General features: G+C 39.0%; 4 protein-coding genes across 5 annotated transcripts; 2 read left to right on the top strand and 2 right to left on the bottom strand.

Annotated features, from left to right (window-relative positions):
• Window positions 1–336: 336 nt before the first annotated feature.
• Window positions 337–1636, top strand: LOC149114028 (uncharacterized). The gene is made up of 4 exons (XM_089286656.1): window positions 337–471; window positions 700–781; window positions 1012–1214; window positions 1462–1636. Exons 2-4 carry the CDS (start codon window positions 712–714, stop codon window positions 1579–1581), a joined length of 393 nt encoding a protein of 130 aa, XP_089142782.1. The 5' UTR covers window positions 337–471; window positions 700–711; the 3' UTR covers window positions 1582–1636.
• A 580-nt stretch (window positions 1637–2216) lies between these two features.
• LOC110058002 (uncharacterized) lies at window positions 2217–5646 on the top strand. Of its 2 annotated transcripts, none has more exons than XM_089286658.1 (4): window positions 2217–2426; window positions 2529–2615; window positions 2830–4474; window positions 5481–5646. In XM_089286658.1, exons 1-3 carry the CDS (start codon window positions 2240–2242, stop codon window positions 4470–4472), a joined length of 1917 nt encoding a protein of 638 aa, XP_089142784.1. In that variant the 5' UTR covers window positions 2217–2239; the 3' UTR covers window positions 4473–4474; window positions 5481–5646. The 2 variants fall into 2 exon arrangements, with proteins under 2 accessions (XP_089142784.1, XP_089142785.1); XM_089286659.1 differs by having other exon boundaries at window positions 5484–5646.
• LOC149114029 (uncharacterized) lies at window positions 4695–6999 on the bottom strand. Its single transcript, XM_089286660.1, has 2 exons — window positions 6010–6999; window positions 4695–5218 (listed from the first exon to the last, which is right to left on the bottom strand). Exons 1-2 carry the CDS (start codon window positions 6260–6262, stop codon window positions 4725–4727), a joined length of 747 nt encoding a protein of 248 aa, XP_089142786.1. The 5' UTR covers window positions 6263–6999; the 3' UTR covers window positions 4695–4724.
• A 2520-nt stretch (window positions 7000–9519) lies between these two features.
• On the bottom strand, window positions 9520–11009 carry LOC149114030 (uncharacterized). The gene has a single exon (XM_089287713.1). It carries the CDS (start codon window positions 10730–10732, stop codon window positions 9656–9658), a length of 1077 nt encoding a protein of 358 aa, XP_089143839.1. The 5' UTR covers window positions 10733–11009; the 3' UTR covers window positions 9520–9655.
• Window positions 11010–14276: the final 3267 nt, after the last annotated feature.

Here is a 14276-nt window from a genome sequence, read left to right on the forward strand (position 1 = left end):
AAATGGCCTTATTTTCAGGGGAGAGTCAACTTTCATGGTTGCTTTGTGCAATTTGTAGATAAAATTGTATTTTAGTACTCAAGTTACCAAGGAAATAGCTGTTCCATGACATGAATATAAACATTTCAATTTCACTGTGTGGTTGTTGGCCCCATTAAGGGGGTGGTGTCATTGGAGCATTGTCTCATAATAAAGTGTATTTTAAGTGTTTCCCTAGGGCAAAAGGTAGGTTATTTGTAAATTAATGAGGTGTCCTGTAAACAGGGCTCTTTTGTAAACATTACAAGTACAAGTAAAAACAATCTTGTAACTGTGTTTTCAGGAAACACTGAACGGCAGCTATTGGCATCCATTGAAGACATTGTGGAAGAGTCTCTGCCTAATAAAAAACTAGCTGACCATTTCCAAGACCCTGAGGCAGCCAAACTTTGCATCCCTAACAAAATAGCATTTTGTGAGACACGACAAAAGGTGCCATTATGTCCTGTTTGTTCTGTTTTGATCTTGTGTACATTAATTCTTTAACCAAACAAAATCAACGTGAAATGGTAGAACAACAATCATAATCATATATCTAGGTATTGTTACTCGTGATATGCTTGTTTTAATCTCTAAATGGCTTGGTCGAGTTTTAAATTATACACTTTTTACTTGAATTTTAGTATTTGGCTGAAGCTTTTTTCATCTTTTGTCTTGTAGTACTATCAGGAAATGATGGAAAGTGGGATTTTTGTCCGTGACTTTGGCACCAGACTTGAAGAAATTAACTTGACAAATTCAGGTATTACAATGGGTTATACGTTTTTTTATTAATTCCCTTTCACATGTCACACTTTGTTATGAACCATTATTCCTATTCCCAGAGGCCGTTAATTTTAGTAATATATGTAAACTAATGTATTCACCTGTTTGAATTCAGTTACATGGTGCAATAGAATGCTGGATATTGCAGTTGGCTGTGTTTAAATATGACCTGTTTGACATGATATTTCTTTCCTATTATATATACAGGAGTTAGCAAGGAGCTTGAATTACAAATGAAATTCTGGAAAGAGAAACAACAAGATATTGAAAGTCAATTCAAACATCTCTACAGGCCTATGCAGTCAAACAAAGGCCAAAACGTTAAGGGGAAGAAGTCAAAGAAAGTGGATCACACCAACAAACAACTAAGTTACTATGCAGGCAAATTGACAAAGGAATTTTTAATCAAGGTTAGACTTATTGCATTTAATTTCTGTTCACTGATTAATTTTCGAATATACTGCAAATCACAGCATACAAAAAAAGAGTAGTTAAATAATTATGTAGTATTTAATTTATAATTATTTTAATATAATATTTCCAGATCCTTAGCACAAAAATGATATGTTAATCTCAACTCAATGCAGGCTTTTTCACTTCAGACTAATAGCAGAGCCTGACTTTTAACTTTGAATCCTAATAATATACTAATTGCAGGTGTGTTCACTGTGGAAAGAAATTGCATATGTTACGAGGGACAGAGAGTTCAAGGAAGATGAGGAACATCTTATCGATATTTTTGATGTAAAGGTTTGTGATACCTATTCTTTTGATTGAAGACTGCTCACTTTAAAAGAAACTTCTTGATATATGTATATGTATATAGATAAACAAAATTCATTTATATATATCTATATCTATATGCTCAAACTGGATTACATGTAGGTGAATCTTTGCTTATGTCATTGATTACATTTTTCCTCATTAACATACGACTTTGCACATACAAGGCATCATGCTAGATACAAATTGACTACAAACATTTCAAGAGCTTGTGAAATTTAGTAATTGGTGAAAGTTTTGGCTCTTTGGGTGTAATATGCGATGAGAAATTGGCTTTCAACAGTTGCAAAATTTCTGGGTGGCAAAAGTGCTAATGAGCTCGTACATTCTTTGTAAAATTTTGAGTTTTTAAACCCACGTTGCACAAAAAGTATTCCATACATCGGGTGCAAATTCCTTGGGACAGTTAAGTGTGTTATACCCTTTCAATATTCATAAGTAACGTTTCTGTAGCTCCATCAGAAACTGTATCGCTTATGCTAATGAGACAAATATTGTAAACAAAGATTCTCCTATACTGCATGTGACATGAAAACTTTGTAAGACATTGTATCTCTCCTCCTTAGTTAAACAACTGATGCCCACACACTTTGTTGTTGACTGTAATGTTCAATTTTTTCAGAGTAAAGAGTGGGGGTTCCTTCTGTTAGAGATGTTTGGGACAAGCCTTGGAACAGGTGATTATGGCCACCTCACTGTGGAGCACATACCAATGCTTTTTCGGATGCATCGCTCATTACACCACTTGTCCAACCAGGGTTATGAGGCTGGACACAAGTTCCAAAGGCTGCTCTACTTAAGAGCAACCTCTCACGACTCATCAAGCAGTACTTCCTCAGGTAAGTTGAGATTCCAGTCTAAATGTTCACACAAATGATGTGGAAGTAGCAGGATTAATTCTTACTATTAACAGGTACTTGTGCTTTTTTCTTATGCTATAGTGGACCAAATCCTCACCCATATTTATACAGAGATGCTACTTGATATGAGGCGAGCATTCAGAGAGGCTAGACAGTCCATTACATCTGGTAATATACATGATTGTCTACAGATAGGCTTGTATTACAGGAGGGCTCCCAAGGAGTCAGTCACACCCCCAAACATGCACTGATGATAAAAAAAACCTTGATGAAAATGTCAACTCTAAGACCTGATTCCAGAAAATTCCTTTTTTTTCTTTACATCAACATAGTGCAATTAAAAGTAGGCAAATTCTTCACTTCTTTAACTTTCTTCTTTCAGGAGAGAAGCTGTTCTACTACAGAGGGTGTGGCTGGAAAGCTAAAAGAATGGTTTGGAGTGAAGAAGACAGAGAATGGATTGGAAAAATGGATGAGCTATTTACTAATCTGTTTGGTCCAGACTATTGTGAATACGAGTACACAGAGATGACAAAACACTGTGTGGTGGTACCAGGCCAATTTCCACTCATTGATTACAACCATGAAGAGTGGGAAAGAAAACCAGCCAGCAAACCAGCCACAGAACCAAAACCCCAAAGCAGCAACACTCTCGGAGTGGCACCAGCACCAGAGACAACATCACCACAACAGGATGACAGCAGCACAGGCAGAGACATGCCAAAAGAAGCAGCAGCGTTAACAACACAGCAGCATGGCAGCAACACTGCCCTAGTGGCACCAGTACCTGTAGCAGAGGCAACAACACAGCAGCAAGGCAGCAGCAAGCACACAGCCACAGCAATGGCAGCATCAATTCTGCAAAACAGTAACAACAGCTGCCCCTCAGACCAAGTAAAACCTGATAATGTAGCCTGGCACAGTAAAGAGATTTTGGAAAATCTCAATGTTCTTACTCGTGGTGAAAGAGCATCTTTGAAACTTCCTGAAGTTGCCTTCATTTCAAAGCAAGACATTCAGCTTGTTCAGAGTCCAAATGAGGTCAGTAACCCACTGCTAGTCAATCTTCGTCCAGCAGAAAGTGCAGTGACACATGCCGTACAGCTTTTGAAAGAACTGTCAGGTACTAGAACTGTGGGGACTATTAATGTTGACAGATCTGATGATGGGGATGAAGATGACAAAGCTACAGTGACTATGGGCAGACTAGGAACTTTCACTAAAGAATCAGTTGGTTTATATCAGACTATGTGTACTCTAGCTTCAGAAGCTGTCAGTTTCAGAGAAGAAGAAAGGTGGCTTGCAAACAACAGCAGCCCTGTATCAGACCTTAACAAAGTCAGAGATGTACTGTGTAACTCTAGGCCTAATGAACAGATTATTAGGCAAGGCACATACATTATGGATGCTAATGACTTTAGCACTCTAGCTTGTGAACGTTATGTTAATGGTTTCGCTATAGACACAGTATGTTTGAAATTTCTTGAGGACAGCAAGCCCACTAACCTAGTGTACCTCTCATCGTACAGCCAAACCTGGGCAAAACAAGGACCACGGTACTTCAGCCAAATGGTGATGCCCTTCTTTGGCCACTGTGCTGTGCAAGATGCCACATACATTTTGTCACCTTTTCATTTTGATTCACCACAACACTGGGGATTGCTGTGCTTCGATGTAGCAAGCAGAACTGTCCATTTTGATGACGGACTCAAGATTGACCAACCAAGAGACATTCTAGTAGTTGTTAAGAACATGCTAACTGGCTTTCAGCTTCTCTCCCACAATGACTGTTTTCAAGAGGAAAATTGGAACAAACCCAAATTGGATCTCCCTTTACCACGCCTCAACATGCCGCATCAAACTAAAACCGGAGAGGGATCTACGAGCTGTGGTGTTGGTGTGATTTTCTTGGTGAGAGATATCATAAAAAGCAGAAACTGCCTTCCGTCATTTCAGTGGACATTTAAGAACATGGCCAGTCTGAGGAAAGATTTAATGGCTCTTATTGTTCAATGGAAAAAGTAGAGGTCAGTGTATTGGGTGTACCTAAATTATATTTATATCATTGTGTGATTCCAGAAAATATCCATAATATCCACGCAGAAGGTTTTTTGGTTTGAGCCCACACCCTCCAGAAATTTTGAGTTGAGCTTGGTACATTCAGTTACAATTTTTACCTTTTAAACCCCCTCCCCACCCTCTCCCTCTCAGAATTTTCAATGACCTTCCTTCGTGTGGGTATAGATATTTTTGGGAACTGCACATTTCATAATGTTATTAAAAATTGCATTTTTCTATATATAGTCTCAGGACCATTTGGCCATGCTCAGTTAGATTGTACAAGTGTGGCCACCATATAAGTTCAACTTCTCTTGTGGCTCTTTTCTCTCCATACCCAACAATTAATGAAGACTTTGATGAGGGCCTTTTCCTTTTTTGTCCGGGAACATAAACCCTTTGTTTGGCCCTCTTAATTTCTTCCTCTGCAGACAGGCCTTCTTCTTCTTCTTCTTCTTCTTCTTCTTTGCACATCTCATTTCCTGAGAATAGCACTTCTGTGTTTAGGGATGCCAAGTCTTGTTCCTCTATTGCATCTAAAAATTTTTCCAGATACCAGATTTTATACGAAAGCTTCATTGTAGAGGCTTGATAACAGGGCTGTGCTTTGTGACACACCTCTCGCACAGAGTTCAATTGAACATTTATCCTCCCAGTAAGGTACTCAAAGTATGCCTTTGGTACTTGATGGCAGTCAATTTTAATCCATCTCCCTAGAAAACAGGAAAAAGTCTTTAATGATAGGAAATAAGAGGGAGGTTGGCATAACTGCCCATGGATGGGGGGGTTTAGCAGTCAGTGGTTGTCTTGGTACTTGTGATCTCGCTGTTCCCAGATAGGGTTAATTGTTTCGGTTTCTTAACTCGCGGTTGGCAATTTAGTAGTGCATATGACAAAGAATTTCATTGAATATGTCAAATCCCTACCCTCTCACCCCTCTCACAAGGACTATCAATTATTTTGTTCTTTCCATAGTAGTACCATGCCATGTACATAAGAAGACAATGCCGTGTCCATAAACAAGTCTTATGGGAGCTACTGTGTTTGCAACCGTGTCTCAGACAAGCCATCAGTGCACCACTGGATAACATCCTCGAAAATGACTCCACCATTTGAAATAAAGTTTTGTCTTTTTGGACTATGCTGACTCGTTTTCACGGTTTGGGGGGTAGGGGGTGGGGGGGGGGGCGGTAGTTTCTGAACTATTTAAAACTTCATCACACGAGTTGTAGGTAATAAAAAGCTGGAGGCGGTTTCCGCAATTCCCAACAATCTTGCGCTACCAAAACCTGAAAGACGCTTGACAAATCGCAAATCTGCTGTTTTACGCAAGCCGGTCGAAAACCCACATTTCGGTTCCCCTCACAGAAGGAATAGTCTGCTGTTGAAGTCTAGTATTAGAAAAATGACCTATTCTTTTTTCATCAAAACAATGCAGCAATTCATGCAAGATATTGGCACTAGTTTTCATGTACAAGGTAATTACAGTATGTAAAATATTTACCTGGAAGACGAGGATGAAATGTGGAGTTTATCCTTTCCACTAGGCCGGCAATCCATATCTTGTATCCTTGCAACATTTGCGGGGGCAGTTGGTCTCGTGGTTTCGGAACGCTCGCCATTTTTCCTTCCTGGTCTTTAAACACGGGTAACAATTCATTTTCGTTTTCATGGCGTTCCCTCACGTGTTTAGTCAACGAGTAGAGCGTCTTGAACACTTTTTTACAGGACGAGCAATCCACCGTGTAAACGGACATTGTGTGAAAAGCGAGTAGCCTTGAAACCCTGATATACCAGCTGTTTCATATATTTCCGCGGGTTTCGTTTAGCCGATTACGTCAGCACTAAGTGACCGGAAATGCTGTATTTCCAATACCATTTTCTACCAAAATCAGGCTGGACATTATGGCCTCCTACACTGGGAAGAGTACTGTCAGTCTTTCACGACAGTCTGTTTAAATGATTAGCATCCTCGACATTTTAACTCTGCTACAAGTTCCACTCGTAATATCGAGCAGAACAATCAAAGGAGATGTGTAAACCACACTAGCCTGGTAGAAAATTACTCGATCTAACGCGTACCAGCCGCCAACCAAAAGAGATGAAAAACAAAAAGAGAGAACAAAGGCTAATTGGGAAAGTAAACTCTTTAAGAACAGGACTAACCAGGTTTAGTGAAAGTCCGACCGTACAAAGACATTTTCTAGGAATTTTGTCTCGGAAATCGCCCTTCCTTTGGGTTGGGAGTTCTTTTAAGTTGACGTGTGATTTACATTGCACAAATCGCTGGGTTTAATCGCCGAGTTCGGGTTTCATAGATTCGCAAAGCGTTGACGTGTGAGTGATATTACGCGTTCATTCAGCAGAGCATTTACCCGATTCTTACTGTGAGATCTGTCACCAGCTTCTATTGTCTTATCTTTTGTCGGGATCAAAGTTCGGTCACTTCAAATGACCGAGCGTCAAGTATCTAGGGCTCGCGGGTCGTCATGAGAGTGTAATTGTCCGGGTGGCGGTAGTTCTAAAAAAGAATTGTTGACGTTTCGACAACCTGAGCGAAAATCATCTTCAGAGTCAAACATATAGTAGTGTCAGTCCTGACTCGTCCCCAATCGTCTTCATACAGGAGAGATACAGCGCGCGCTGCCGTGTGAAACTGAAACTGAAACTGAAAACTGAAACTGTGTGCTATATAAAGACGACTGAGGACGAGCCAGGTGTCAGTCGATGCATTCTCGTCCCCAGCGGCCGCGCTCAATTTGATCAACATCAAGAATTGCGATTCTTAATGTTGTGGTCCGTTGAACGTCAATTTAGTCATGATAGTATTGGCTAACACTCGTGTAAACTTTGTCATCCGTCTATTACTAGTCAAATTAAGTCAATCTGTTAGAAATCCGCTTGTCGGTTTCGTTTCCGTTCCAGACCAAAAACTGACAAACTTAACTAACAATAGACAGATCGAAACCGACCAATAACTGATGACAATCTTTCAGCTAAGCCAGCCTGACTAAACTGACCAATCACGTTCAACAGACCAGTTATAACAACATCGATTGACAAACACTGTTCACTTGACTCTGACTTCCGCTGAGGTTGTGGAAACGTCAGTCACCAACAACAATTCTTCTCAGAACTACCTCCATCCGGACGATTACACTATGCGAACTACTAATACTCCTGAGTTCAAACCATTTACTATTAAAAACTCCTGACTAAGCTCCTTTTCTACCCCTGGGCATTGGGTAAAAACCCATCTTAGTCAGTCCTAGTCGGTCTACATGCTGACATGAGAGAATCTGGACCTCAGTCGTAAAAACTAATTTACGTATGCCATTTTCCATGACGTGTCGCCGTCATCTTTGCGTTGATATCCGAACTCTCTCTTACAGCAGCCAAAAACACCAGCGCTGAATAGAATTTCAGAAAAAGAGGAGTAGTACCTCCAGACATATACCCAACTTTCAAAAATTCTTTCCTGGAAATTCTCGTTCCATTTATTTTTCATCCTGGAAATTTCAGTTAAATGATTTGCTTTTCGCAAATTTAACAATTTCGGATTTTCTGGCATCTTTTCTAGGAAATTTTCGTACCAATTGTCTCCATTTCGGAAATTTCGAGATTTTTAGTTAAATGGAAAACACCAAAAAATTGATAAAATTCTAACCATCTAGCAACTTTTCTCTCTATACAAATCTTGTTATTAAACAATAAAATCATCGTTAATTGTCTCAGTCAAATATCAGTAATCTTGGTCTCTTAGGTCTCGCCCTTCAACTTACTGGTGTCCATCCCAATGTTGTGAAGCAGTTATTAACATCCTCTCTCCTGAAAACATATCCACCTAAATTGTTACTCGTAGTGTGTGGTTGTTAAAGAAGCGTAGCTGTTAGTGTTATTATTGTTAGATGTTTTCAAATTGATCGGATAATCTAACTAGCGCGAATATCTCAGATATTACAGAGCCGTGTAGCGCTCTAATGTAGTATTCACATTGGTCCTCACTCCTACCATTTTCTCTGTTGGTAGTTGGCTGGGGCTTTTCAATTTAAATTTAAATTTAAATTTTTCAATGTTAAATATCGGGATAATGTTACATTATATATACCCTCAAAAATTAGTACCTGTTAATTTATTTTACCTTTTCACTACTCACGTAATGCTCATAGTAATTTGAAATCTTACACATAACCCGCAGATTTCTGGACAAAATTATGACTTCGAGGCCTTCAACTCCCATTATGCTACAGAGATTTGTTCATCTCTTATCTAAGAAAGCCACCACAACAAATAAACTCTCTCGTAACATTCTTTTAATAAAACAAACATATTGACAATAACCTAACCACAATATAATATTTGCATATCATTGCAACTTTATTATACATCGTTGACACAATTTATAATACTATCAGTTGTCAACTAACCTATAAACCGCAGGGCCTGCGAATTCTACTACTGCAAAACACCACAGTATAACTTCAACTTCATAACAATAATCGAACTTTTCTCATACTCAATATTAAAATTTAGCTAGCCAAAAAATTATTCGTAAATCTATTCTTCCGAAGATTGTAGCAACAACAAAACCATCAACGAAGGTGAACACAATGTACACGAAGACATCCCTTCAATGAAATCATCTCACCTTCTCTCAACGACTCGATAATTGTAAATGTTCGCTCGGCTTTCTGAGAAGTACTATCGTAACATTCAAAGAAAATATCGTTGATTCTTGACAATTTCTAAGACAGTTTCACCACACGTTCTTTTACTGAAGTAGAACAACTTGACAGATTCTCTCGAGTCCTGATACCCCTTAAGAAGTTTTTCGTAACTAGGATCATAGCGTATTATTCGCCGTTTAAAACTTTCGCTCACTTGCAAAGAGAAATTGAACCAATTATGTAACAACCTTTCAACCGCACCTTAGTATCCATGTACTACTTATTATCACAAGGCTAAATAATGACATAAATACTTTAACTTGACTTTTTCTCACCGACTATTCAGCTTTTTATAAACAATGCACAGATCGAAACAATTTATTTCATTTTCAGTTGTCAACTGACCTATAAAAAGTCAGCCTGCGGATCAATACTACTACTACATAAACGATATCATCCAAATGTACAATGTTCCCTTAAAAATCACAACGACTCAAAATAAATGTTCTTTATCACCATTGAACTTTTATCATACTCAACTATAAAATTTCGCTGTTCAAACAGTTGCTCGTAGATCTCTTCTTCCGAAGACTGAAGTGTGACATCAGGTGCTGTTTGATTCAACATTTCCTCAAGAACTGGGGTGAAGGCCTTGAGCCAAATAAGTTCATGGTCGCTGCCCCGTATTGCAATCCGAGCAGAAGCCTTCATACTGCAAGAAGACACCGGTTGGACTGTTTTACACTTATCGCATTTGATGAATCTCTCTGGCATCGACGTAGCATCGCTTAAGTGCTTTCCGCATTCACAACACGACAGCCATTTCTTTAACTGTTGTGCGAAACTTATCTTCTCAACCAAAATTCTTCCGACATCAAACAGACTATCGAACAATTGTTCGCTTATATGTGGGAACTTTTCTTCTGTTGGCATGATCCTAGTACTATGAGTTGTCGTAAGGTATCTCTGAAAATCGTAGAACTTTACAAGGACATTTTCAAAACTATAGCAGCTATCATTCCTGACTTCCTGGATGATGTCTCCCCACAGTGTCAGGCGTATAGTTCCACTATCGTCTCTTATGGCGCACCGGTCCAGCATAGTAACAACGGAGCCATTTTTCATAACGACCTCGCGAACACGATCTGCACGGAGACTCAAACATCCCTTCACTGAAATCATCTCGCTTTCTCTCAACGACTCAATTGTTCCCATAGTTTTATATGTTCGCTCAGCTTCCTGAGAAGTACCCTCATCATATTCAAAGACAATATCGTTGTTGCTCACAGACTCGATGCGAGACCTCTTTGAAAGAATAATATCCTCTTCTAAGACACTTTCACCACTCCTCCTTTTACTGAAGTTAAGCAACTTCACAGGGTCTCTCGAATCCTGGTACCCCTTGAGAAGCTTTTCCTTACTAGGATCATAGCAGACTACTTGCCGTTTACAACTTTCGCTCACTTGCAACGAAAAATTGAAGCAACGAAACGATCCTGTTCCGCTCTTCGCACGTCTGACATTATGTACGTACCCTTTCAACCGCACCTGATTGTTCATGTCCTACTTATATCATCTTCCTTGATATCACACTGCTTAACTGATGAATGCTCTGACTTAACTTTTTCTCACGATGCAACCCTTTATAAACAATGTGCAGATCGAAATTCGCCAATAAGAACAAGGAAAACACAACTCAAATGAAAACTAGCCAATCACCACTGCTAAATAAAAACCAATAATCATTCAGCGGAATTATTAAGATTTTATTACAAATAAATAACTTAAATTTTATCACGTACTCCATAAGCACGAACAAAGTTCAAAACTAACCACAGCCAATCACACCCGATGTGCTCTACTCTTATGAAAGCCCATGTAACATAAACTTTTGTTTTCCAAAACCCATGTAACATGACACTTTTGTTTTTCTTCTAAAACCCATGTAACATGACACTTTTGTTTTTCTTCTAAAACCCATGTAACATGACACTTTTGTTTTTCTTCTAAAACCCATGTAACATGACACTTTTGTTTTTCTTCTAAAACCCATGTAACATGACACTTTTGTTTTTCTTCCAAAACCCATGTAACATGACACTTGTTTTTCTTCTAAAACCCATGTAACATGACACTTTGGTTTTCCTTCTAAAACCCATGTAACATGACACTTTTGTTTTTCTTCTAGAACCCATGTAACATGACACTTGTTTTTCTTCCAAAACCCATGTAACATGACACTTTTGCTTTTCTTCCAAAACCCATGTAACATGACACTATACTATGCTTCTCGCCAGTTTTCCTTCCAAACCCTTTCAACGAAAACGGTATTCTATTCTGCTCTTCCCACCACTTAGTCCTAATCCTTGATTCCATTTTCTTTTCTCTTATTTTCCATTCCATAATTTACTTTCTTCTTACAACGTCATTATCATCGCAAACGTCACGAAAACCATGCCTGTCTCCACACCCCTTCACGTATTCAAATTAGATTCCACCAACCACATTTCCTGATCTCCACATCAAACTTTGTACTATCACATCCAAGAACGTGATAAAATGCACCATGTTTACACCAAACCTAATCTAATTAACCGCGCGGCCATGGGCCGAGCGCGGTTCTAGGTTTACCCGTGGTTTTTTTTTTTTTTTTTCTGTCGGTGACCAGACGCAGACCCCCGCTCGGCCAAACTTTGAGTCACGCAACGTGTGATGTTTTTCCGCCAGAAGCTGTTAAAACATAAACACACGGACAATTTTACGAATATTGTTTTCTTTTTTGTGGGTGAAATATATTTTCTTTTCGTTTTATCAAGGCGTTGGATTCAAAGGGAATAATAAATACGCTGAAAAAAGGTATTACGTCAGCCATGGAATGCGCTGACGTTGCAGCTTTCACTTTCGCTACGTGACAAATAAGATCGTGTTTACTTTGCAAGTTTATTTCGGCAGAAGCGACGGTCATTAATTTGTTTGTAATTTTGCGAGTATTTCTTGCGGTTTTAGGCAAATGAAGTAAATCCTTTGACTGTTTCATCGCAGCGAGTTCATAGATCGGAAGCAAAATTAAATATTTGCAAGCCAAGCAAAGAACGTGTCAGAACGTGCAAAGATTACGTCATTGATAGGGAAATAACCACCGTACTAAAAATAGCCGTAGATAACACAATTCTTGAATTATGTGACTCGTGTGACTTCTTTGCTAACCCTTAACTCAAGGGGAAAAAACAATTAAATTTAATCGTGACTTTAAAGAAAGAAAGCGGTTTGTAATAGTGTTCGTATCTTCATGTCCATACATATCCCGAAGAAAGTTCCAGATTAAGACTATTACGTCATCGGAGATGTCACAACGGCTACGACTGATGGTGCGATAATAGAGTTTGTGTTGATCAAGTGCTGTGATGTCTACAGTAATCAATGAATCATCAAAGATTGGTTTGGAATATGCACTGCGTTGCGACTGTAGTACTAAGAAAACAGTTAAATTTTAAACGCGCGGTTATAAGATCTAACAGATCTTCTTGTTTACATCACAGCGATCCCACTGGTTACTATTTCCCTATTCCCATTGGTCACTTGCAAAAACATCTTATTTGGCCACCTGATTGGTGAATTTCGATCCATCCATACTCAATAAAACGTTCTTTCGCATAGCACAATAAAACATTTCATTTTGAAAACTCTTACTCCATTACGCACGTCCGTGTAAAACAATACGACTCCCAAAAGTACCTGACAACCACTCCGTCCACAACCATCACTCCAGCCGACGGACATTACACTCCGCCCACCAACGAATTCTTTAACGGTTTCTTCGACCCAAAATGATCACTGCTGACAGAATTCGCCTCGCAGATACTTTCAAGACCTGGCTTTCCGCTTTAAACACCGTCCTGAAATGCCCTAATTGCAATGCATTTCAACCGGCGTCTTCCTGCAAAACCAACGCCTCAGTACGCATCGCCGTACGAGACAACAAGCACGAGCTTCTGTGGCTCAAGGTCTTCACCCCACTCCTTCTAGAAATGCTCAGTCACTCATCCACTGATGTCAACCTCCAGTCCCCGCAAGAAAAAATTTATAAACAATTGTTCGAACTACGAAACATCACCCTCCACTGCAGCAAAACCTCAGACATCGTAAAAAGCATTTACTTTGACACCACCGAAAACAGTTAATCGAAATTCCCTCTTAAATGACATATAACAGTAGTGAGCTGTCATTTTCCCCCGTAAGTTACAAGTTGCGTTTACTTGATTTTTACGTTACATTGAACACAACTGGAACCGTTTTAAGATATTAAAAATAAATTGTAATATTAAATCACCCATTTGGTTCTCATTAAAACCATGAAAAACATCAATCTTTTGTGTTTAATTGCCTCGACATTCTAACAAATTCCTGGCCCAATGTTCCTTTGTAGAAGCTCGACAACTATGTCTGCCGCCAAACTCTATCGTTTTTCACCCTTTTTCTTCAACATAACCCGCAAGATACAGCCATGCAAGAAATACGTTTTTCTTGACTTTTAAATAATAAAAACCAACATTGAAAATATAATTGCACTAACAATTCATTTCCCAATTTTGTTTGACAAACTACTTTTGAAGTTCATTTGAAATTTCCTTATGAATCAAATCGTGAATTTCAATCTTACAGCCAAGCCAAGCGCAAACCTACGGCAACCTTCGAACTCAGAAGAAGAAAGAGAAAGTAAACAATGACCTTCTTGCCCGAAAAGTGACACAATACCCAAATGGGTAAGTCTTAATACCAATACACTCAAATTACAGAAAAAAGATATTCACAATTCCCACTGCTGATGAAACTGTTATAACCTTCTCTAATTCCAAAAATACTGAGGTATTTTGTACAATCAGAAAGTTACAAAACAAGTATTTCTTCCTCGTAACAAAACTTCAAGAAAACTTCTAAAAACTTAAATAGGCTCTTTGTAAAGCCATTAAAAATGGCTCTTCTTAACGCCCCTACAAAACAACAATCTTGGTCCAAGAGAACCTAGTTCCCACGATTTCTCATCTTCCCGCCCTTCCGGAGCAAGAGAGAAGAAACTATGGAAAAGGCTAGTCACGTGTCTCTC

Source organism: Orbicella faveolata, unplaced genomic scaffold, assembly GCF_042242905.1.
Source record: "Orbicella faveolata isolate gen_17 unplaced genomic scaffold, um_ofav_v1 contig_14, whole genome shotgun sequence".
In the NCBI taxonomy this organism is placed as follows: Eukaryota; Metazoa; Cnidaria; class Anthozoa; order Scleractinia; family Merulinidae; genus Orbicella; species Orbicella faveolata.